At 43.2% G+C, this 20,493-nt stretch overlaps 2 protein-coding genes across 2 annotated transcripts in view; both read right to left on the bottom strand.

The window, feature by feature from the left end:
• Window positions 1-3,146: 3,146 nt before the first annotated feature.
• On the bottom strand, window positions 3,147-19,897 carry SERPINC1 (serpin family C member 1). Its single transcript, XM_061183097.1, has 8 exons — window positions 19,852-19,897; window positions 13,176-13,318; window positions 10,804-11,173; window positions 10,266-10,481; window positions 9,440-9,577; window positions 7,342-7,732; window positions 6,199-6,263; window positions 3,147-3,377 (listed from the first exon to the last, which is right to left on the bottom strand). The coding sequence occupies exons 2-8, from the start codon at window positions 13,214-13,216 to the stop codon at window positions 3,201-3,203; spliced, it is 1,398 nt and encodes a 465-aa protein (XP_061039080.1). The 5' UTR covers window positions 13,217-13,318; window positions 19,852-19,897; the 3' UTR covers window positions 3,147-3,200.
• The window catches only part of RC3H1 (ring finger and CCCH-type domains 1), a 108,448-nt gene continuing 101,303 nt past the window's right edge, over window positions 13,349-20,493 (bottom strand). The window contains exon 19 of the mRNA XM_061183093.1: window positions 13,349-13,411. Coding sequence (XP_061039076.1) covers window positions 13,388-13,411 — 24 coding nt within the window. The 3' untranslated portion in view covers window positions 13,349-13,387. The remainder of the gene's footprint in view (window positions 13,412-20,493) is intronic.

Here is a 20,493-nt window from a genome sequence, read left to right as displayed (position 1 = left end):
CTGAGAGACTGCCGGCACTGTAGAAATTTTCATTCATATATTGCCTACAAATAATTGATAATTTAAATTTCAAGTAAGTGGTGTGTTTGAGAAGAAAAAGTGGGTGGAAGGAAAAATCGCTAGTGCAGAGGACTGAATTAGCATCAGGCTATGAAATTTCATTAAAATAACATTAAGGCCTGGCTGTTTGCTTAGCATGTGTATGCTGCAATGTCAGAGAAAAATGCCTCCTATGCCTTAGAAGATTTGTGAAGGCTTCCTTATATTGGGTGGAACAGAAAAGCAATAGCCTTTGAGACTTGTTTGCATCCAGAGAGTAGCCCATTAGGGTTTTCATACTGAGGAACATGGTGGAGTACTGTGAAACACTGTTGAACTTTATGCAAATCACACCGCACTGGATTTTAAGATTTGGGGAAGGACAGTAGAGGAGGAGGAGGGGGAAGTAATGGTAAAAATATATAGAGAGAAACTTGTACTATATTTTACACCAGTAATGAAACAAATTCCCTGTCAGGAATTCTCTATCAGGACTGTGACGTTCGGCCAAGTTCTTCTGTCCTACTGATTGGCTTGCTGATTCCTCTTAAACCTCTAAGAAATCCTTTCTGAAAGAGCCAAACAAAAGCTGGTCTGACTGCAGTTTCACCACCCTGTCCCATCCCCCTATTCACAACAAAAGAAAAACATTCCCAAACTATAGGCAAAAGAAATGTCTCAGTCCGTTAACTTTTCATCCTCTATGGTCTATATTCACTGTTTTAGCCTGTTGAATTATTTTGTGATCTAATGGCAGAACTTAACTAGATCTGCCAGATCAGTCAGGAACCAATGGCTTCTCCTTTAAGAAATCTTAAAATCAGAACTCTCAATTTTTGGCACGTCAGCCTAAGTGAGTAAAGGGAGAAGTAGGTTGAAAGAGCACTTAGGGAATTCCCTGGCCGTCCAGTGGTTAGCGGGTCCTTGGCGCTTTCACTGCCAAAGGCCTGGGTTCAATCCCTGGTCAGAGAACTAATAAGATCCCGCAAGCCACTTAGATTTCCCTTAGATATCCTGGCTTCTCATAATTTCAGGTGGGACCCACTTATGCTCTGTCTCTGAGAAGAAAAGACAAGACAGAGGGTTCAAAGATAGAAAAGTCAATGTAGCCGAAATATGGTTTCCTTCAGATGGACACAGTCTGAAAGAAATCTGTCCACCTGTTCTCAATGGTGCTTATATGGTGGGTGACAGCTGTCTCCCATCTACCTGTCCCTGGCACTGTGCCTTCCCACTGGTCACTGTGAAAAGCAGATCACACTGGACTCAGAGGCCAGAATCCAGGACAATTTCCCCCTTCTCATCACTTCTTCATACAGCTAATAATGTAGCATTTACTTCTCTTTGGAAAATTCTTGGGTTTGTCCCCCAAGAAATAGTAAAGCATTTTTAGGAAAACAGAAAGTAAGATTCTGGTGGTAGCTATCAAATAAAGAGATTACAGGAAAATTTTAACTTCCCCTCAGCTGATATTTATTGATAGCAAGGACCAACTATGCCTCCTCATCCTGAGTTTCTAAAGGCTACCATAATATTTCTAAGCAACAAACTTATCTAACATTTTTTCACAACTTGTTAATCAAGGATTCATATTAAAACAGACAATCAATTTCTAAAATGTTGTTATCCCTGAAAGGGAATGAGATAGAGTTTTTAACTAGAAGAACCTACCGGTCTGTTTTTTCCCTTTGAAAAAACTAACATTTGAGGTTTGTGTCTTTCATCTAAAGCGATTACTCCATTAATAAAGATGCCTCAGAAAAGTCGGTGAGCCAGGCTAGCACTCTTGCACCTCTGAGGGTGCTGGACTGGGTTTGTACATCTTATTTCCTTAGAGAATATCTGTTTTTATTATGACCTTAACTATAAGTACCTATATATAGGAGTAGGACTTTCTCTCACCCCACCCTCTTTTAATCATTATCACTTAAGTGTAAACCACACCTCCCCCCACCCCACTTTTACTGAAAAAATGCACTTTAATTCCTAAGGAGAGTGGCTGTTCCTCGCCCTGAAGCCAGATTACTTCAGGAGGAGAGTTGAGGAGGGAGAACTCTTGGTGGGCCTCGTGAAATTAACTAAATTCCGTAATGTAAACACAGAAATCAACCATTTTTAAGCTGCCCCCCCACCCCCAGCCAAAGGGAAAAAGAAACAACCAAATGAAAAAGTTCAAAATGCCTACCTTGATTTTAGAAGTTTCACGGGGGAGAATACCCAATGTTAAATTATTTTCTCAGCTACCAAATTATCAGAAACTTGTGGGTGGTTTCGTGGGAGGCTGAGACTTTTTTTTTAATAAAAGGCAAGTGAATCACAGGCTACAAAATATGATCCTGATTTGTGTCGTTTCTAAGTATCAGATTTGTTCTCCCTTAATTTGACAGGCGTTCTCAGTCTCTCCTCCTGTAGATTCTGTCCTTCCCCTGATGACAAGCCAATAGTTCTTGGTGGGGTTGCATGTCTCCTAGAGCCCCAGGAGCCCTGTTGTGTCGGGGGAGGGGGGAGGGCAGGAGGGTGGGCAGAGACTGGGGTTGGGGGAGGGAGATTCAGAGAAAGTGAAAATATATGGGTTTATATAAACATATTTAAAGCAGTTTAGCAAAAGCTTTCTCGTTGAACAGCTTTAAGAACAATGTGAATGAAATCTTAGCAACTTGGTTAGTAATTTGAAAAGTCTATTAATGTATACTTGAAATTCTGTTTGTATAAAAATACATTTTCCTCTTTATTTTAACACTGTGTAAAAGAACATTATGCATGTGAGTGGTTTGAGAATTAAATGATTTAATATTCAGATTTGAATCTCTGTCTTTTCTGTATAGAGATTAATTCGTTTAAAATGTTTGGATTTTTTTAGTATGAGGGGATTACCTAGATTTCAAGCTCCCCCTGCCCTCTCAGGATGCCTACCATCTTTCAAGATGAAGCAGTGACATATCTCCCTTCTTCACTTTCTTGACCCAGATGTGTTCACTGGTAGAGAACAATTGAAAGCCTCATTTTACCAAATGCCCAACAGCATCTCTATCCATTTCTCCTTTCCTTGTCTTCATTTCAGGTGGCAAAGTCCATTCGTAATTGTGAGATATGGGAGTAGTTGTATTTATTTTTACTTCTATTCACAAACCAAAATAGGAAGAACTATAAAGGATAACATTTTAGTTAACACAAGGGTTGGCTACTCTGCCCATGAAGATAATAGTGTTCAGAGCAACTTCCCTGATAAGAACCAGGAAGGGCCTGTTGGCCTTGAAGGTCACTCTGCTGGGGTTCAGCGAACGGCCAGCAATGCCAATGATGGTACTTGCTGCTGCTTCACTGCCTTCCTCGTTTACCTGCAGGTCAAATAGGAAACAAACTGCTACATTAGCTACTCTGCAGCTCATTACAGGCAGGTAAATCATCCATGGACACAGCAATTCCCCAAAATGCCATTTGTTTTCCAGGTGAAAGTACACTTGGGTCAGGTTGGGTTCCCCCTGGAACTCTACTTTTAGTCTTTCTTTCATCCACTGAATATTGATGTAAGCACTTGTATTCATCCAAGCCTTGTGCTAAATAATAAGTGCCAGGGTCCATTCAGGTAATCTCTAAACCAGAAATCTGGATATATACGAGGTTGTCACATTTCTGGCTGGCACCATTGTACATGGTATTGTACTAGATACTAAAAGACATTTTGACTCCAGATTAGCGCACTATAGTTGAGATAGTTTCACTCCTGGAGCATCAAGATCCCAGATACAACTACTGTAAGCAGCCACTCAGGAACTAGGGCCCATGAAAAGAGGAGGGTCCTCTGGCTGGATGAGATGAGTATTTCTTGGAGGAATAGACTGAAGTGATGGTATTTGAACTTGCTGATAAGTAGAACTGCACAGGTCTGGAGGGAGATATCTTTAGAAAATTTTGTTTGGGCACCCAGAATGTCACTAAAACTCTGTCCCTGCCTCTGATGAAAGCACTTCAGATCCCTGAGTCTTGAGGAGCTGGTTGATGCTGTTTTCTCCCTCCCTCCTTCCTTACCACCTCCCTTCTGGCCATACTATCTATTTCATGATCATTCTAGTACTAAATTTATGAGAAGACTGGAGCTTTTGTAAGACCAGGATCCTTTTATTCGAATCAGATTCAGGTTTTTAATGGCTTTTTTAATGGCTTCTCATTCTAGTACTAAATTTATGAACAGACTGGAGCTTTTGTAAGACCAGGATCCTTTTATTCGAATCAGATTCTGGTTTTTAATGGCTTCTCAGGAGATCTACAATCAGTTGGGGTGTGTGTATTGGGTTCCCAAGAGCCATGGAGGAGGCTTGCATCATTGTTTAGTGGGCTCAAGTAGACAAAATGAATGTAAACTTCTGCTTCTTCTTAATAGTTACTCAAGGCCCTCAAGGAGGTCTGAGCTGACCACTTCTATTTGGGGTCCTTGGAAGAAGATTCTCAATCATAGTTAAAACCCTGAGGACTCATCTTCCCTTGCAGCCTTTCTAAGTGCTCTTTCTTCCATAATCCATATGGTATCAGTGTTGTTTTTACTTCCAAAACCATTAATCCAGTACTCATGTAAAATCCCCTGTTCTGACCTCAGTGTCTTTAAGATATATCCCTCTACTCTTGCTGTTGTCCTACAGGTCACTAACATCTATTGTTCTATGGATTATATTCCCACATTGAGGATTTTGTTGCCTAGCCCGTAGCCTTTCTGTCTATCCTAACTCCTGCTATCATGTGACCTAGACAATTAAAATGTCGTGGTATGAGACCCATTCAATACTCTAACCTCCCATGTCTTTCATCTCATCAAATCCAATGAGCATTACCTTCACTTAAGGAAACCAGTCCATGGCTACACCTTGAACTTGCCATCTCTCAGAACATCTGGACTTTTGAGATTATAATTACATTATCCTTCTCTCAGACTATATAACCTTCGGTTTTTTTAAGCTATCACACGTCCTCACTCCCATTACAATTACTCTGACCTCCTCCTGTCCCTTGATCCCTCCACTTTCCTCCTAACTACGTATTTCCCACTGAGCTTGGACTCTGCAACTATATTTACTAGCACGATGCCCCGAAACCTTTCTCTCTGACCACAATCTTCTTTCTTTGCAATTTTCTCAATCCTGTGACCTTCTCTAACATTGCCCCATCACATTTCCCTCATAGCCTGGTTCCCCCAAAGAATAATCTGTATAAATGGTTCCCAAACCTGGTTGTGCATCAAAATTCCTTGAGGAGCTTTGTAAATATACAGATTCTCAGACCCCAACCTGAGTCAAGCTCCCCAGAAAGCTAATGCCATTGATCTATATAGCTCAGTATTTGTTTGAGAACCAGAAGTTCTAAGGGCTTTATACAGCTCTTACTCTAGTAAAGGTTTCCATGGGCATCTTAGTTGGGGCAACACTAGGTTAAGCCATACTGAACCATTTTCTTCACTGTGGAACTGCTCAGACGTCGGCACTCCAATGTGCATTAATTCTTGTTAATTTCCCAAGAAGAGGATATACATTCATTTGACCATCTAACTTTCTGTTACCTGCAGTATAGTCTAGAGCTCTAGTGTTCTGGAACACACTTTAGGACATGATCTGCACCAGCTCCCCTTCCTTACTTTCCATTTGCTCCTCAGCCATTACAACTAGGCATGTGCCCCTACTGCACTGTCCAAATTCCTCAGAGAAAAGTCACCTCAGTCACTTTTCAAAAAATCTTCTTACTAGATGCTTTCCATTGTCTTAACACTCCTTCCTGGGTTTCCATTAGCTCATCTTCTCCTGGTTCTCCTCCTCTGAATGCCTTTGCTGGCTGCTTTTCCTGTGTCACCTTCCCCTTAATGTCTATGTCCCCAGGAGAGGTAGAGGATGGAGGGTGGAACAATTAGACCATGAGGGCTTCAAGTCAGGGCTATATTGTAGCAGTCCTCGTGGAGGAGGGTGCTACAGATTTGGGGTTTGAGGGACACTGGAATCATGCCTTTTTCCACAGCTGTCTCCTAGTGTTCACACATCTGCTGTCTACACTGTAAGAGCCAGTGGAGGAACAACTCCAAAGCTAGTAATCACATGAGATATTGATGTATTGAATAATAAAGCAGCATGAGAATAAAAAATCAGCAGAAGAATAGAGAGTGAAGAGAGGTGTACTCACCTCAAGAAATGCCTTGTGGAATGCATCTGAGACATAGAGGTCGGTCCGGCCTCCTGCAACAATACCTAGAAGGAAGACCAGAGAAAGCTCTGTGAAATGGGAGAAAGTTGGCTTCAACCCACAGAAAGGAATTCAGTTTAAATTAAGAGGTCCTTTGGGGCTTTTTTGAAAAATAGAAAGAAATCCTGGACCCTCACTTAATGATACCCTGAAAAATAAATACATGTTAAAAATAATAAAGTACTTTGGGTTTATTCAGCCTGGCTCCCGTGAATTTAATCTCCTGCTTCAGCTCATGGGGGGGTTGGGGGGGGGTGAACTCTGTTCTTAAAGAAAAACTCACTCCATCTGGTCGGAATGTCTTCCCTTCCAGTGTGGCAACACTTTGGGAGTGGTTTTCAGACTTAGTTTAAAGACAGACCATTAAAGGTAAATCCAATTAACTAACGTTGTAAACTCCTTTTTAAAAAAGAGAGATTTTAGGGAATTCCCTGGCAGTCCAGCGGTTAGGACTCCGTGCTCTCACTGCCAAGGGTTCAATCCCTGGTCGGGAACTAAGGTCCCACAAGCCACACAGTGCGGCCAAAAAAAAAAAAAAAAAAAAAAAAGAGAGAGAGATTTTAATGCATATTTTTAAAGGATGGTGGGTTGGAAGAACCAAACCAACTTAACACCGTTATCAAAGTATCAAAACTGGGAAGGGGGTGACTGTATCTGTCCATGTGACCTTAGAAATCACATGAGCCCTTTGGAATAGCAGGTGAAGAAGGGCTGTTACATGTCAGCTATGCCTATTTTGTGGGACCCGGATGTCCCTGGCTCTTAATCATATCTGTCTCCTTGCTCTGAATTTTCCGATGCTTTTCAAGTTCTTTTCTACCTGGTCCCATCTCTTCTATCAGTTACAGACTCAAAAGGTTCCAGTGCCATATGGGCCTGTGGAGATCCAAGAGCCAACGTCCCGTTTTACAGAAGAGAAAACTGACACCTTGAGAGGGAAGGGATTTCCCTGAGTTAGCAGTAGAACTGGGATTAGAATCCAGGTGTCCTGATTCGCCCTTTTCTACTCTTTCCCCATCTCTTCCACCTTTGGTCAGACTTCTTTGGGGGCAGAGAGAGGAGGAAAGTCCTTCCTGCACTCACCTGGGAGCCTGGACTTGTCAGGGCTGAAGAGGTCCTCAAGGCCCATGTCTTGCAGCCGCTCCTTCACGCTGAAGCTGTCCTCGATGCGGAAGCGGGGCATGTGGACCACCAGCAGTGTCTCTGCCAGCTCATCTAGCCACTCCTGCAGCACCTCTGGGGTGAGTTCCTGTTCCACCTTGGTCAGGCTCTTCTCAAGCTTGGGCAGGATGAGCACCATGGTGATGTCATCACCCTTGAAGGGCAACTCAAGCACCTGGGTGCCCTCTGCCACGCGCCGATAGCGGAACTTGCCTTCCTGGTACATCATGAATACTGAACACGACTCCCCATCGACCCTGTAGAAAAGTTCCTTCCTTGTGTTCTCAGGGCTGAACTTTGACTTCCACAGGCCCTGGAAGAAGACGCCAGGTGGGAGAATCACAAAGCAAGAAGACCAAAAACATCCGTAGGAGAATATTGACATGGGAAGTAGTCACAATATTTTATTACATTAATATGTAAGTGTAATTTTTAAGAACAAAGGCTAGAGGGATATGCATGCAAAGGTCTTAACACTGACTGTGTCAGAGTGATGGAATCATGAGTCATTTTTTTTCTGTGAACTTTTCTGTATTTCCCAGATTTTCAGCAGTGACTATTTGCTTTTATAACAAGAAAAATAAAAATAAGAACAACCTACTGGCCTCTTTGCAAGTCTCTTGTGGAGTTTAAATCTAATTGCCTTTTGCTTTCTGCCTCCCACCAGCCTCTTTCTCAAAGGCCATCCTCCAAAATGCTGGGCTCTGTCCCTGATGAATAAAGCCAGACAGAGGTAATAACCCCAGGGGGTCATCTGGGAGTCCTGACGGGCAGAGAGTGAGGCCTGGCCAACTTTCTGTTCAAAGAAGGAGGGGATACAAGACACTCCTTTGACATTTCTGAGTTGTAATTATCATTCCTTGTCATCTTCTGGCTCTTTGATTTTGGGACAAGTCATTTAACTCTTTGAGTGGTGGTTCTTCATCTGTAAGATTAGGAGCTGGTTATCACTAATATTTGTAAGGATGCTTACTGTGTGCCAGGCACTGCTCCAAGCATTTTATGTGCATTAACTTAATCCCTTCAGTAACCGTGTAAGGTAGATGTATCATTATTACCATTTTATAGATGCAGGAGTTGGGGCATAGAAAAGTGTCAAGTAACTTGCTCAAGTTTGCAGTCAGAAATGGAAGACTCAGAATTTAAATTAAGTAATCTGTCTGAGCAGCCCAAGTTCACATTTGTGATGTTATGAAGATCAGGAGGACTAACAAAAGGCAAAGTGCTCCATAAATTGTAAAGGGCAGTACACATTGTAGAAATGCAACCTACTCCATTCTTAGGGTGAGGGACCCCCCAAGCAACAGAATAATTGACAACAGCAGTGACTGGCTAACCCCCTGGGCCCAGTGGGGGAGAAGAGTGTATCTGGAGCATGACCCGGGAAGGGCACAATTCAACCTGCGTTAAGCTGGAGGCCCTCCTGAGTATCAATGGTCTGTTTATTCCCAGTACCTTCTCCCTCATCCTTCCTAAATGTAATAAAGTTGGAACAGTCTTTAGAACCCTTGACTCTCTGAGTCTGCATGATCATGTAACAAGGCCTCTGCAAAGTTTGAGGTTAGTCTGGCATCAGGAGGTTCAGAAGCTTCAGGCAAGAGGAATTTTGAGTCACTGCAGAAGCTGCTCTAGATGATGGAGAAAATCTCATCACTGAGGATTGTCTATAGACTCATCATTTTGTTCCAGATTTCAAAATGGAGTTAATTAAGGACAGGAGAAATCGTCACATATATACGAGAATTTATTACCACGCACACCTTGCTGCTGAGCATGCTGGGTCTGTGAGTGTGTACACTTTGCCTTGGGCCCAGAGACACTACCAGGCCCGCTTTGGACCTCAGCCCAGTAGCCACAGCCCTAGACATGACTCTAGACTCAGCAAATTCGTATTTTACCCAGACCATGCATGTACCATTTCTCAAAAAGAGCTACTGACACATGCCCAATGGTATGAAAGAGGGTAAGCTGGAGGGAAAACAAGTCATCCCTGAGGTCTCTCCAGGGACATTTTGAGTACCTTGAAGTAAATGGTGTTGACCAGCACCAGGACAGTGAACTCATTGATGGCTTCTGGGGGAATGACATCAGTGATACGCCCATCAGTCTTATTGGATATCCATTGGTTGATGGTCACTCTGGACTGCTCTGCATTTCCCTGAAGAGAACAGGAAACAAACCTACCCAACTGTGCTATTCAATTGGCTTCTCCATTTCCCTGTGAAGCACTTTATTTTGTCCATCATCCCTCTGCTTTTTCCCACCATTTGGTTAAGCCATCTCTCTAACCCAGATTGGGGAAACCTCACATATCTAGTATAGTGTCGTGAATCTTCCATATCGTTAATAAATGGTAACAGAAGAAAGAGAAGGAAAGGAAAGAAAAAGAGGAAGAAATAAAGAAACAGAAGAGGAGAAAGATAGTCTGAGAAAAGAAAACAAAATATTATCTTCTCTGACTCTGGAAATTTGAACTCTTATGAGTATTCATGAGATATGTTCTCTGGGAAGCTAATGAGTGACGCAGGAGTTGGGGGGTGGGCAGGAGAGATGCCCATGTGGTCCAAAAAGTTTGAGAAATACTGATTGAATAAAGTCAGTAGATTTCTTTGTTGCAGGACTTTTATATAACTTTTTCAGAGCAGCCTCTACAATCCAGAGATTACATTGATTTCTCAGGTTTCAAGCAAGAATACATATCCCAGGGGCTCTGACTTATAGTATTATAACACCTCCACCTGCTTCAACTACCATAGCAGTGTTAATTTGGATCCTGCTTCTGTATCTCTTTAATTTCTGAGTGGAGAAGAAGAACTCTGAGGTCAGGGATGACATCTGCAACTCACCTTGAAGTCCAGGGGCTGGAGCTTGGCTCCATATACCATCTCACTGATGTCCTGGTAGGTCTCATTGAAGGTAAGGGATTTGTCTCCAAAAAGACGGTTAGCTGATACCAACTCAGAGGATTTATTGGCTTTTCGATAGAGTCGGCAGTTCAGTTTGGCAAAGAAAAAGTGGATCTGATCAGATGTCTTCTCAGAGATGGTATCAAACTTAAAAACCTGTAGAAGCCAAAAGAAAATAGCGGTGGGTCTGGTAAAGCAGCCTGGCTAACATGGGTGGCGAGCACAGTGCCAGTCAGCCCCTGACCAATAGTTGTGAGTCCCTTCAACACAGTGCCTGGCACAGCATAAATGCTCAGCTCATGTTTTCTAGATGAATAAATGGATAAAAGAAGAATAAAGGGTAGGAAGGAGAAAGAGAAAAAGAAACACAAAGAGACTGGGATACCACTCAAAGTCTCTAAAGGGCTCTAGACCAACACATAGATGTTCTCCTGGGTGTTCCAGCAAGGAGGTTAGGCAGAAGGGCTTTGGGTTGTACCTCCATCAGCTGCTTGAGGGTGTTGTCACAGGCACCCAGCTTGGTCATAGCAAAAGCTGTGGAGATACTCAGGGGTGACAGGAAAATGTTGTCCTTGTCATTCTTGGAGTCTGCCAGATGCTGATAGAAGGTGGTGGCAAAGTGGGAATTGGCCTTGGACAGTTCCCAGACCCGCCGGTTGGTGGCCCCAGGGATCTTCTGCTCTGAGCCCTCGCCCTCGGTTGCTTTCTTCTCTGGGGCACGGTAAATGCACATGGGATTCATGGGAATGTCCCGAGGCTTGGCTGTGCAGATGTCCTCCCCAGGGCTCCAATGACAGGTCACACAGCCCCAGAGGCCAATAAGCAGCAAGGAGAGAAGACATACACTCCTATAGGGGGACAGAAAGCCGAGTTAAGCTAGGCTGAGAAATCACCTGTCCCACTGCCCACCACAGATTTGCCCCAGTAAAGCATAGATTACCATCCCACCTGCTGTGGCCAGGAGGAGGGCCAAAATCTTTGGAAAGTACAAGGGCCCAGGACAAGTCCAGTCCTGGACTCCTTACAAGTGGATAGTTTCACTTGCCTGGCCATAGTCATGTTGAAATTAGAATCAACTATTGAAGCAACTGAGGTTATTAGAAGTATTGTGTACCCAAGGCCTCATGCTGGAAGATATAAAGAATGCGAAGTTTCCAATTGGTGAGATGGGACATGCACACAAGAAAAATGGCAGAGAACTTTAGTGCCCAATGAAAACTTAGGTCAGTTGGAGGAGCCATTAACAGAAGCTGATTAGGGAAGGCCTCAGAAATAGATGGATTTTTAACCTGGATGTTAAAGGATTGCGAGGATTTTGATTGATTCGGCAGAGGGATTTCAGCAACATGAGAGGGTTAAGAAGGAATGAATGGGGCAAAGCCACAATCAATGTGCTGAAAACACCCAAGTCTCTAGCTCCAGCCTAATCCTTCCACTGAGTTCCAGACCAGTTGTTTGCCGGACAATTCCACCTGGATGTCCTGCAGATTCCTTAGTGAAATACGAGCAAACTGAACTCATAACTCTCACCCACACACGTTTCTCTTCCTGTGCCCTTAAACTCAGCAAATGGGACCCACAGGTACCTGAGAGCCACCCTGGATTTCTCCCTCTTACGCTTCTCATTAGTCACACCCTAGATTCTATGCATTCTGTTTCCTTGTTCTCTCCCTGCCTTAGTTCAGGCCCTCATCATTTTCTGATTCCTAGACGTTTTAGTAACTTCCAACGTGTGTTCGCTAAAGTAAATAAAACTAATTTCACTTTTTAAAAAAATAAGATCATGAAATTGACAAATTAGGAGAATTGGGACACCCAATTAAGTAAACCAAGAGATAAACCCTCTTGTAATGTTTTTGTAGATAAGACATGAGGGGCCAGGAACTTCCTGTGGCTGACTTGGGGCCCTAAGGTCTAGAGAGGGGAGTCTGTATGAGGGTACTGAGTCTTCTCAATCTTCCCCCAGCAGAAAAGCAGGTTATGCACGCAGTGAAGAAAGGACTCACCAAAGTGGTCTGCTGGGCAAGTGTGGGGCTGGCTGGAAGCTGGGGGCAGCTGAGGGGTACTTGGCTTCTTGCATGATCTGAAGTGAACCCTGCAGTCCTTTTAAGAACAGAGGCACAGAATGGGAGAGCAGAGGCACTGAGGGAGCTATGGAAGGCAGGGTGAGGAAGCAGAGAGAATCTTGCCATTCTTCTCCTCAGCTTGCTTGCCTCTGTTTCCCATTTTGTCCCTCAGCTACATTTGGAAATACAAGTGGAGGCTGAGGGGGCCCTAGGAGCTCTGTTAAGCACAAAGAAAAACCAAGGTGGCCAAGCCACAGCCTCACTTCTAGCTTCCTGTAAAAAACCAGATCAAGAAGGGAATGTGTGTGATGTTGAGGGCTGCAGTCCTTTGTCAAAGGTCACTGAGACCTTGGGTGGGGGGATGGGGGATGTGACGGGGGTGGGGCAGGGGGGAATTGCGTGGAAGGAGGAGCAAAAAGAGAGTTAGGAGGTCCTCATAGATTAAATTTGCCCTCTTTTCAGATGTATGGCAGGCCCAGCAATTCCCCTTGGAGTATCTCCTGGACTGCTGTGAGGGCTGACACTGATGCAGCATCTCTGTACAAGGGAAGACATCCCCTTTGTTTCTTAGGTTAAGAATCCAAGGTGTGGCTTAGGGAAAGGCCTTACCCCTAGAAGGGAGTGGGAGGGAGGGCACTTGGAATGACGTCTTCCAAACAAGTCTGATTAAAACTACCAGGGAGAGGGCCTGGTCTTCTCGAAGGTGTCGAGGTCATCCTGGTGAGTCCCCCAGAGGTCAGAAAACCCAGTGAGGGCATGCAAAGGGAAAGCTCACCCCTCTTACCTTCTTCCAGCAGCTACAGTTCCTATCCCATTGGAAAGCATGGTTGCTAATCTTCCACAGGTCTGGGCGAGTGGAGATAGTGTGGTCTGAGGCAATCCCTCTGAACTGGTTCTTTCCTCTAAATCTGGATGCGGTTCCAGAGGCTAGGATGGGGGATGGAGCTGGTGAGGAGGGGAGGCCTGAGGTCAAAGGCTGATGACCTGCTCCCAGGGTTAAGCAAAGTGTAGAGCCCAGTGCTGGTTAATTAGTAGAGAAGTTTTAAAGTTCAGTCAGGTCCAGAGAAAGAAGGTCCACCTTTCCTACCCATACTCCCTCATTTTCTTCTTCATCTTTATAGAAAAGGAAAAGGAGAACATGTTCACAAATTCAAACTTAGTCAGAAAATACCTAGCTGATGAGAACTTTGCAGGAATTTTTTCTTTTTTCCTGGTTAACCAAACCAGGAGGTAGAAGATAGTCTATTTTCTATATAAATAAAATAGTATATAACTAGCCAAGTTGAATGCCCAGAATGAGAGGTAGTCTTCTACCTCTCAGTGCAATATCCTCTTTCTCACAGGTTTTTAGGGAAAGAGAAAAAGAGCCCACGTTGTCTAAACATAGGGGAGAGAAGAGAAATATTCTGAAACAGGTGCTACTTTCAGGCCTCTAAGAGCTGATGTGTCAGTGACCCAGTCAAGGACACACAGTGGTTACACCTGTGTGTACAGTGGACTCATTCCCCATTCAGCCTTGAAGTGGTGGGAGGGGGCACAGGAGCAGGGGCCTCAGGGTGCTGCCAAGGACATTTCTAGGGTGGATGAGCTGGGTGGGAAATACTTCGAAAAATTCTCTTGGGGGATCAGGAGACAGGGTGGGGCAGGTGAAAAACATACATGCAACTACTGACATACTTCTAAGAAGCAAACAGAACGAATTATTTTTATTTATGCATATCGTTATTTTTACTTATTTTAGTTATTGGGGAGATGAAGTCAAACTAATGGAGATAAAGGGCAGGTTTATATTTATTTCCCTCTTCCTAAATAGCCAAAAACAGTATCATAAGGATTGCTGCAACTGTATTCACATGATACAAGTATGCCACCTTCTGTGTGATTGAAGACTCCTTGAAGTTGGTACGGTCATAGGCATTCTAAAGAGTTCTTTATTCATTAGACAGGAAACCTCTACCTAGACTGAAGCTGCGTCTAAGTTCTTGACTGATTTAGACCCTGGACATCTCGAGGGCCCCTGTGTACAGTATGAAGTTACAAGGAACTGTCCTAAAAAGCCCCAGAATGGTCGGAGGCTCCTTGTCACTCCAGATTAAAGACAAGTGGAAAGTCTCCTATTCAACCACTTGTGTTCAGCAAACACAGGAGCACTACCTGAGTCAGCAGGCACTGTTCTAGGGGCTGGGAGCTCCAGACAGGAAGACGTGCAGCGATCACATGAAGAATCAGTATATAAAAAATAAATCGATAACATGTCAGTCAGGTGTTGATAAGGGTTACAGAGGAAAATACAACAGGGCAAGGGGACAGAAAGTGATGGGAGGAGGGAAGGAGGCTACGGTTGTAGAAAGGAGGTGGGAAAGGCCTCCCTAATAAACTGACATTAAGGGACCAGAGTAAAATGAGGGAGGGAGTCAAATATCTTTGGGAAGAGCTTTTCACACAGAAGAAACAGGAGATACAAAGATCCTGAGGTGGGAATATGCTGTTCAGACCTATTGTTCCAGCTTGTAGGAGTTGTGAGACTTTTGCCTTGTAAAGAAGGTCCTTGGAGGAAGGCAGATGAGGGGACCCTGCCCAAGGGGTGAAGGGGGTCTGGTGAACATCTGTGGGAAAAGAGATAAGGGTGCAGATACCACCTGGCCAGGTAGTGAAGAACTATACATCAGGGGTTGTGTTTAATTTCTTCATCCATTCATTGAGTCATATGATCATTTAATTAACAAATGTTTAATAAATGCCTATACGTACCGGGCATGGTTGGTGCTCGGCCTGGGGTTATAAAGATGACTTTGTCCTCAAGGAGCACCGTGCTTCATAGCAGACCCCAGACATGAAGATAAACATCCCAATCAATGCTACTGGCCATCTGACTAAAGTGTGTATAGGGGAAGGGGAAGGGCAGACAGGTGGGTCTGGTCCATGGAACTGGGGTCAGGAGAGGGAAAGATCAGGAGGTGATAATGTAAAAATTTCTTAATTTGCACGACTAAGACACAAAGTCTTTTTATTTTAAAATAATTTTAAAGTAATAGAAAAGTTGCAAAAATAGTACAAAATATTCTTGTATACCCTTCACCCAGATTCCCCAAATGTTCACATTGTTAACATTTTACCACATTTGTTTCTTGCTCTGCTTTTGGTATTCCTCTTTCTCTCTCCCTCTCCCTCTCTCTGTTTCTCTCTCTCTGACTCCCTCTCCCTATTATTTTTCTGTATTGTTTGAGAATAATTTGCAGATATAATGCCCTTTTACCCTTATGAAGAGTGAGGTTCCTAAAAACAAGGCTATTCCCTTTTATGACCACAGTACAAGATCAAAGATAGGAAATTGACAGTAATATAGTACAATTTTCAAATCCATAAATCATATTCTAAATTTGCCAAGTGTCCCACTAATGTTCTTTATAGCAGTTGTTCTCAAAATTTTTGGTCTCAGGATCTCTTTATAGTCTTGCTAAATTACATCTAAATATAATTATTTAAATAGTTTATATAAAATAGTTTTGACTTCATGAATACACTGAAAGGTTTTGCGGACCTCCTTGGATCCCTGGATCACACTTTGGGAAACATTTCATAGCCCCCAAAACTCCACTCCCCCCCACCCCCCATTTCCTGGTCCAGGGTCACACATTGCATTTAATTGTCATGTCTCTTTGGTCTCGTCTAGTTTGGAATCGTTGCTCTCTTTTGTCTTTCATGACTGTGGAATTTTTTAAGAGTACGGGCTAGTTATTTTTATTTTTACTTTTAAAATTAATTAATTAATTAATTAATTAATTAATGGCTGCGCTGGGTCTTCGTTGCTGCGTGCAGGCTTTCTCTAGTTGCGGCGAGCGCGGGCTACTCTTTGATGTGGTGTGCGGGCTTCCCATTGTGGTGGCTTCTCTTTGTTACAGAGCACTGGCTCTAGGCACGCGGGCTTCAGTAGTTGTGGCACGCGGACTCAGTAGTTGTGGCTCTGGGCTCTAGAGTGCAGGCTCAGTAGTTGTGGTGCACGGGCTTAGTTGCTCCATGGCATGTGGGATCTTCCCAGACCAGGGCTCGAACCTGTGTCCCCTGCCTTGGCAGGCGGATTCTTAACCACTGCACCACCAGGGAAGTCCCCGAGCCAGTTATTTTTGGAGAACATCTCTCAATTTGAATATATCTGAGGTTTCCTCAGGATTAGATTCAAGTTATACTTTTTTTGGTAGGAATACTAAAGAAATAATATTGTACCCTTCTCAGTGCATCATATCAGGAGGCGCATGATATCAATTTGCTCCATTACTGGTGATGTTAATTTTGATCACTTGGTTAAGATCAGGACTGCCGAGTTTCTTTCTCTGCTGTAAAATTACAATATTTCCCTTTTTATTAAACAAGTATCCTGTAAGAAGATACTTTGAGAACATGAAGATACATCGTTTTTCATCAGACTTTCACCTGCTAATTTTAGCATTCCTCGGTGGTTCTTTGCAAGACTTTTTAAGCACTGTTCTTTTCCTAGTTCCCATCTGATTCCCTAAAAAGGATTATCACTGAAACCATTAGAATTCAAAGACATCAACTAAGTTAGACAACACATCCTCTTGCTAGGGTGTGAAGAAAATGCCCTTTCACTCATTGCTGGTGCGAGTGCAGAATGCTATAACCCTTTGAAGGAAATCTGGCAATACCAGCATTACAAATGAGTTTACCCTTTGAGCTGGAAATCCCACTTCAGAAAGTGTATCCTACAGACGTATCTGCATGGGTATAAATTAGGTTACCAATTGTAACTTGATTTGCAATAGCAAAAGATTAGAAACAACTTCCATCTATAGCAGACTAGTTAAACCAAGGTACATCCCCACAATGGAAAACTATGCCACTGTCAAAAAGAATGAGGCTGTTCTCTTTGTACTGAAATGGAAGGATCTCTAGGCTCACTAAGTAGAAAAAAGCAAGCTGCAGAGCAGTGTTTCTAGTATGCTAACTTTTGTATCACAAAGTGGGGATGATGGGGCAGGTGCAGACAGACAGGGGTGGAAGTGAGATTTGTCAATATGAACCTTCTTATTTTTCTATTTTTGAACATGTCAATATATCACCTAGTCAAGAAGGTCTGGACTTTGTGAGCAACAAGACCATCAGGGTTGTGTCCCACAGAGGCTTGGGGAGAGAGGAGTACCAGGGTATGACACGAAGGTGGTGGCAGCACCAAAGAGGAACTAGAAACAGCCTGAGCCCCTGGCTGGTGACAAAGGAGAAAAGGAGACTGAGAGAAGCCCAGTTCAGGTGGAACTGATGGAACAGAGGTGTTTAGGTGTGCCCTGACTGGCAAAATTATTTCTAATGACTGTATAATATTTCATCGTCTAGAATTTAACCATTACTTCACATTAGCTTAGGTCAAAATCTTTAAATCTTTGTTTTTTTGTTTTGTTTTGTTTTTGGTCGCACCTCGCAGCACGCGAGGGGATCTTCCCTGACCAGGGATCGAACCTGTGCCCCCTGCAGTGGAAGTGCAGAGTCTTAACCACTGGACCACCAGGGAAGTCCAAAATCTTTAAATCTTTGAATATGATAATGATAGGTTCCATTTACTACATTCCAGGATCTATGCTAAGTGCTTTACAGGCATTAGCTTATATAATTCTCTTGTCAGCTCTACCAGGAAGATAATAATATGCCCAGTCTACAGACGAAACAACTGCTATTTACAAGGGTTAGGAACTTGCCCCAAATCACAAAGCTGGCAAAGGTGAGATTCAAAGCCTTGTCTGGATAGCTATCAAGAAAATGTCCATGCCTTCCCAGGTTAAAACTTACAGTGTCCAATTATTTTTCTTGGGGTAGTGTTTATGATATGTCACCATCTGGTTCATCTCCTCTGGGTAGTCTCTATCAAGTTTGCCCAGGTGTCCTTCAAAATCCAGGGCCTGGAAGCAAACTCAGGGACTGCCACCTTTTCCTTTGGTTGCCCATATTTAATTAGAAAGCATTTGTCTCTGACGCACATTCCAAATGAGACTTTCAGTTGGTCTTTTGGAGTCTTTAATACCAGCCCAGTCTTTGGTTCTCTTGCACACAGCTCCCCTTGGCTTTCACTGTCTAGATTTTGATGACCCCAAATCCCTTTCCTCTTGGTTCATCTTAGACTGATTTGATGAGGAAAGGAAAAATCAGCTTGTACACTGGGCAAACTAATCTGGGTCTCTCTCTCCCCTCCCCTCCACTGTCACTGGTATTCTGTAAAGTGTTTTAATAATTGTATATTTTAAAATCAAATTCTTCATGGAAACTTCTAACCATTTCTGGAACTGGAGGCAGACTTAAGAACTTTTATCAGATAAAAATTAGCACTACTTCTCTCTATTCTGAGCAAAAACAAGGTTGGAAGGACCTCAGAGGGCCTCTGTGCTTTGCTGTGTTAGGGGTAGATTTGAGGAGCCATGCAGAGGAAAGAATGTAGCATTCAATCACCCTCTCTTTTCTTTTTAATACTTCCTTCAAGATCAGCCATAAAATAAAAAATTCCTCTTCCCCTAGCCTTGCCTCTGGTCTCAGTAGTAACTCCTGTGAGCAGGTAATTGAGCTGGTCCTCGCCACTGCCTCATATCCTGGGCTGTTCTATTCTTTTCTTTGGATCCAAGAGTAAGACCTTGGCAGAGAACAAACAGTAGAGCTGAGCCCCTGCTGTGGTTACTGAGTAACTCAAAGCTTAACTCTTCCACAGAAATTCAGCAAAACATCTAGCACAAAAAACAGAGTTGTCTTCAGCTCTCTTAGGTTTCTAGTTTACTTGGTGGTTACGACATTTTAATTAAGGTGAAATAAAGTTTATCAAAATAAATCCTGCATTATCATTTGGCAGCTTTCAGGTGAGATTCTCAAAGCATCTCATTGGAATTTGTCCAAATTCTCACAACTGTTAGAAAGTTCAGTTTTGGTTTCAGGGAAACCAAATGGAAACCAAATCAAAACAACAAATATTTATTGAACATGTCCAGTGCACATGCCACTGGGTCTTGAATGTACCAGGTACTCAATAAATATTTGTGTTTGAAGAAACCCAGGTTCAGAGTAGTTTTGCTGACTTATTAACAGGAAAATAACTTTATAAATTCCTCCCAAATGGAAAGTTAAGATTATCAAGTAAAGTAAAAATGCTTACTTATCCAGAGGAATTGACACCTTGTATGAACAGAAACACCAGACAAGGGTATTCTTGGGAGGTTGAGCAAGAGAGAGTTGCATGGAGTCAAAGCTCGTTGCTTCTACGTTAGTTCAGGGAGATGTAGGTGGTAAAAGAGAAATTGGGAAGACAGCAGAGGCAGAGGTAGAGGTAGTGGGAGAAAGTTCCCTGGAGAGATAGGGGTTGGGTTGGACAGACCAAGAAGCAACGGGAAGAAACTCACAGTAAAGCCAAGGCCAAGGGTGTGTGTTTTGATAAGTACAGGTCAATTGTGTGACTGGTGTCTCTTACCTACCTCTGCCAAGGGCTGCTCTAGCAAATTTGACCAAGTCCATTTGAGGGTTGAGGAGGAAATGAGGGGCTAGAAATGAATGTAGTTTGGCAGCTTTTATCTCATCAGGACATAGTTGGTTTCAGGTCCTTCCCAAATGGCCAGTGCTGTAAACCAACAGATACTGCTTGGGGACAGGCTGTTCTAACTTTGAACAGAAACAAGTTTCAGGAATCACATCTTGGTATGGCTGCAGAGGTTCAGCTAACCAGGGAATGCTGCTGGAGACAAAACCCTCGAGATGCTCAGAGAGAAACAGGCCAGCCCACTCTGGAGAGGCAGCCTGCGTCACGCCCTAAGGCCAGGATTTCATCAGGTTGCCCGGCTTGCTGTCAGGATAACAAAATGCCCAGTTAGATGATGACAATGGTAAGCATAGGGACTGAGGAAAATTAGAGGGCATGTTTTAGTTCATAATAACCTGAACACTTTCAGACTTGGGAGGATAGGAAGGTGATGATAAACTAAGATTACTGTAGGTTTTCCATAAAGCTGTATTTTTTAAGGGCTTTGACACTGCAAAGGTAATTTTTTCCCTTTAACTTGATAATACGGGATCAGGTCTTGCGCTTGGTCGAGGGAATTACGGGAAGCACCTGATTTTGT

The sequence above is a fragment of the Eubalaena glacialis genome, chromosome 3, assembly GCF_028564815.1.
Source record: "Eubalaena glacialis isolate mEubGla1 chromosome 3, mEubGla1.1.hap2.+ XY, whole genome shotgun sequence".
Lineage (NCBI taxonomy): Eukaryota > Metazoa > Chordata > Mammalia > Artiodactyla > Balaenidae > Eubalaena > Eubalaena glacialis.
The sequence above is the reverse complement of the archived record's forward strand: the minus strand, read 5'-3'. Positions and strand labels throughout refer to the sequence as shown.

Coding starts and splice junctions, on each gene's coding strand:
- SERPINC1 (XM_061183097.1), bottom strand. CDS start 13,216: ATGCTTTCCAATGGGATAGGAACTGTAGCTGCTGGAAGAAG. Junction 9,578..10,265: donor TCCAGCCCCTGGACTTCAAG/GTGAGTTGCAGA, acceptor TGTTCTCTTCAG/GGAAATGCAGAGCAGTCCAG. Junction 7,733..9,439: donor TCAACACCATTTACTTCAAG/GTACTCAAAATG, acceptor GTCTTCTTCCAG/GGCCTGTGGAAGTCAAAGTT.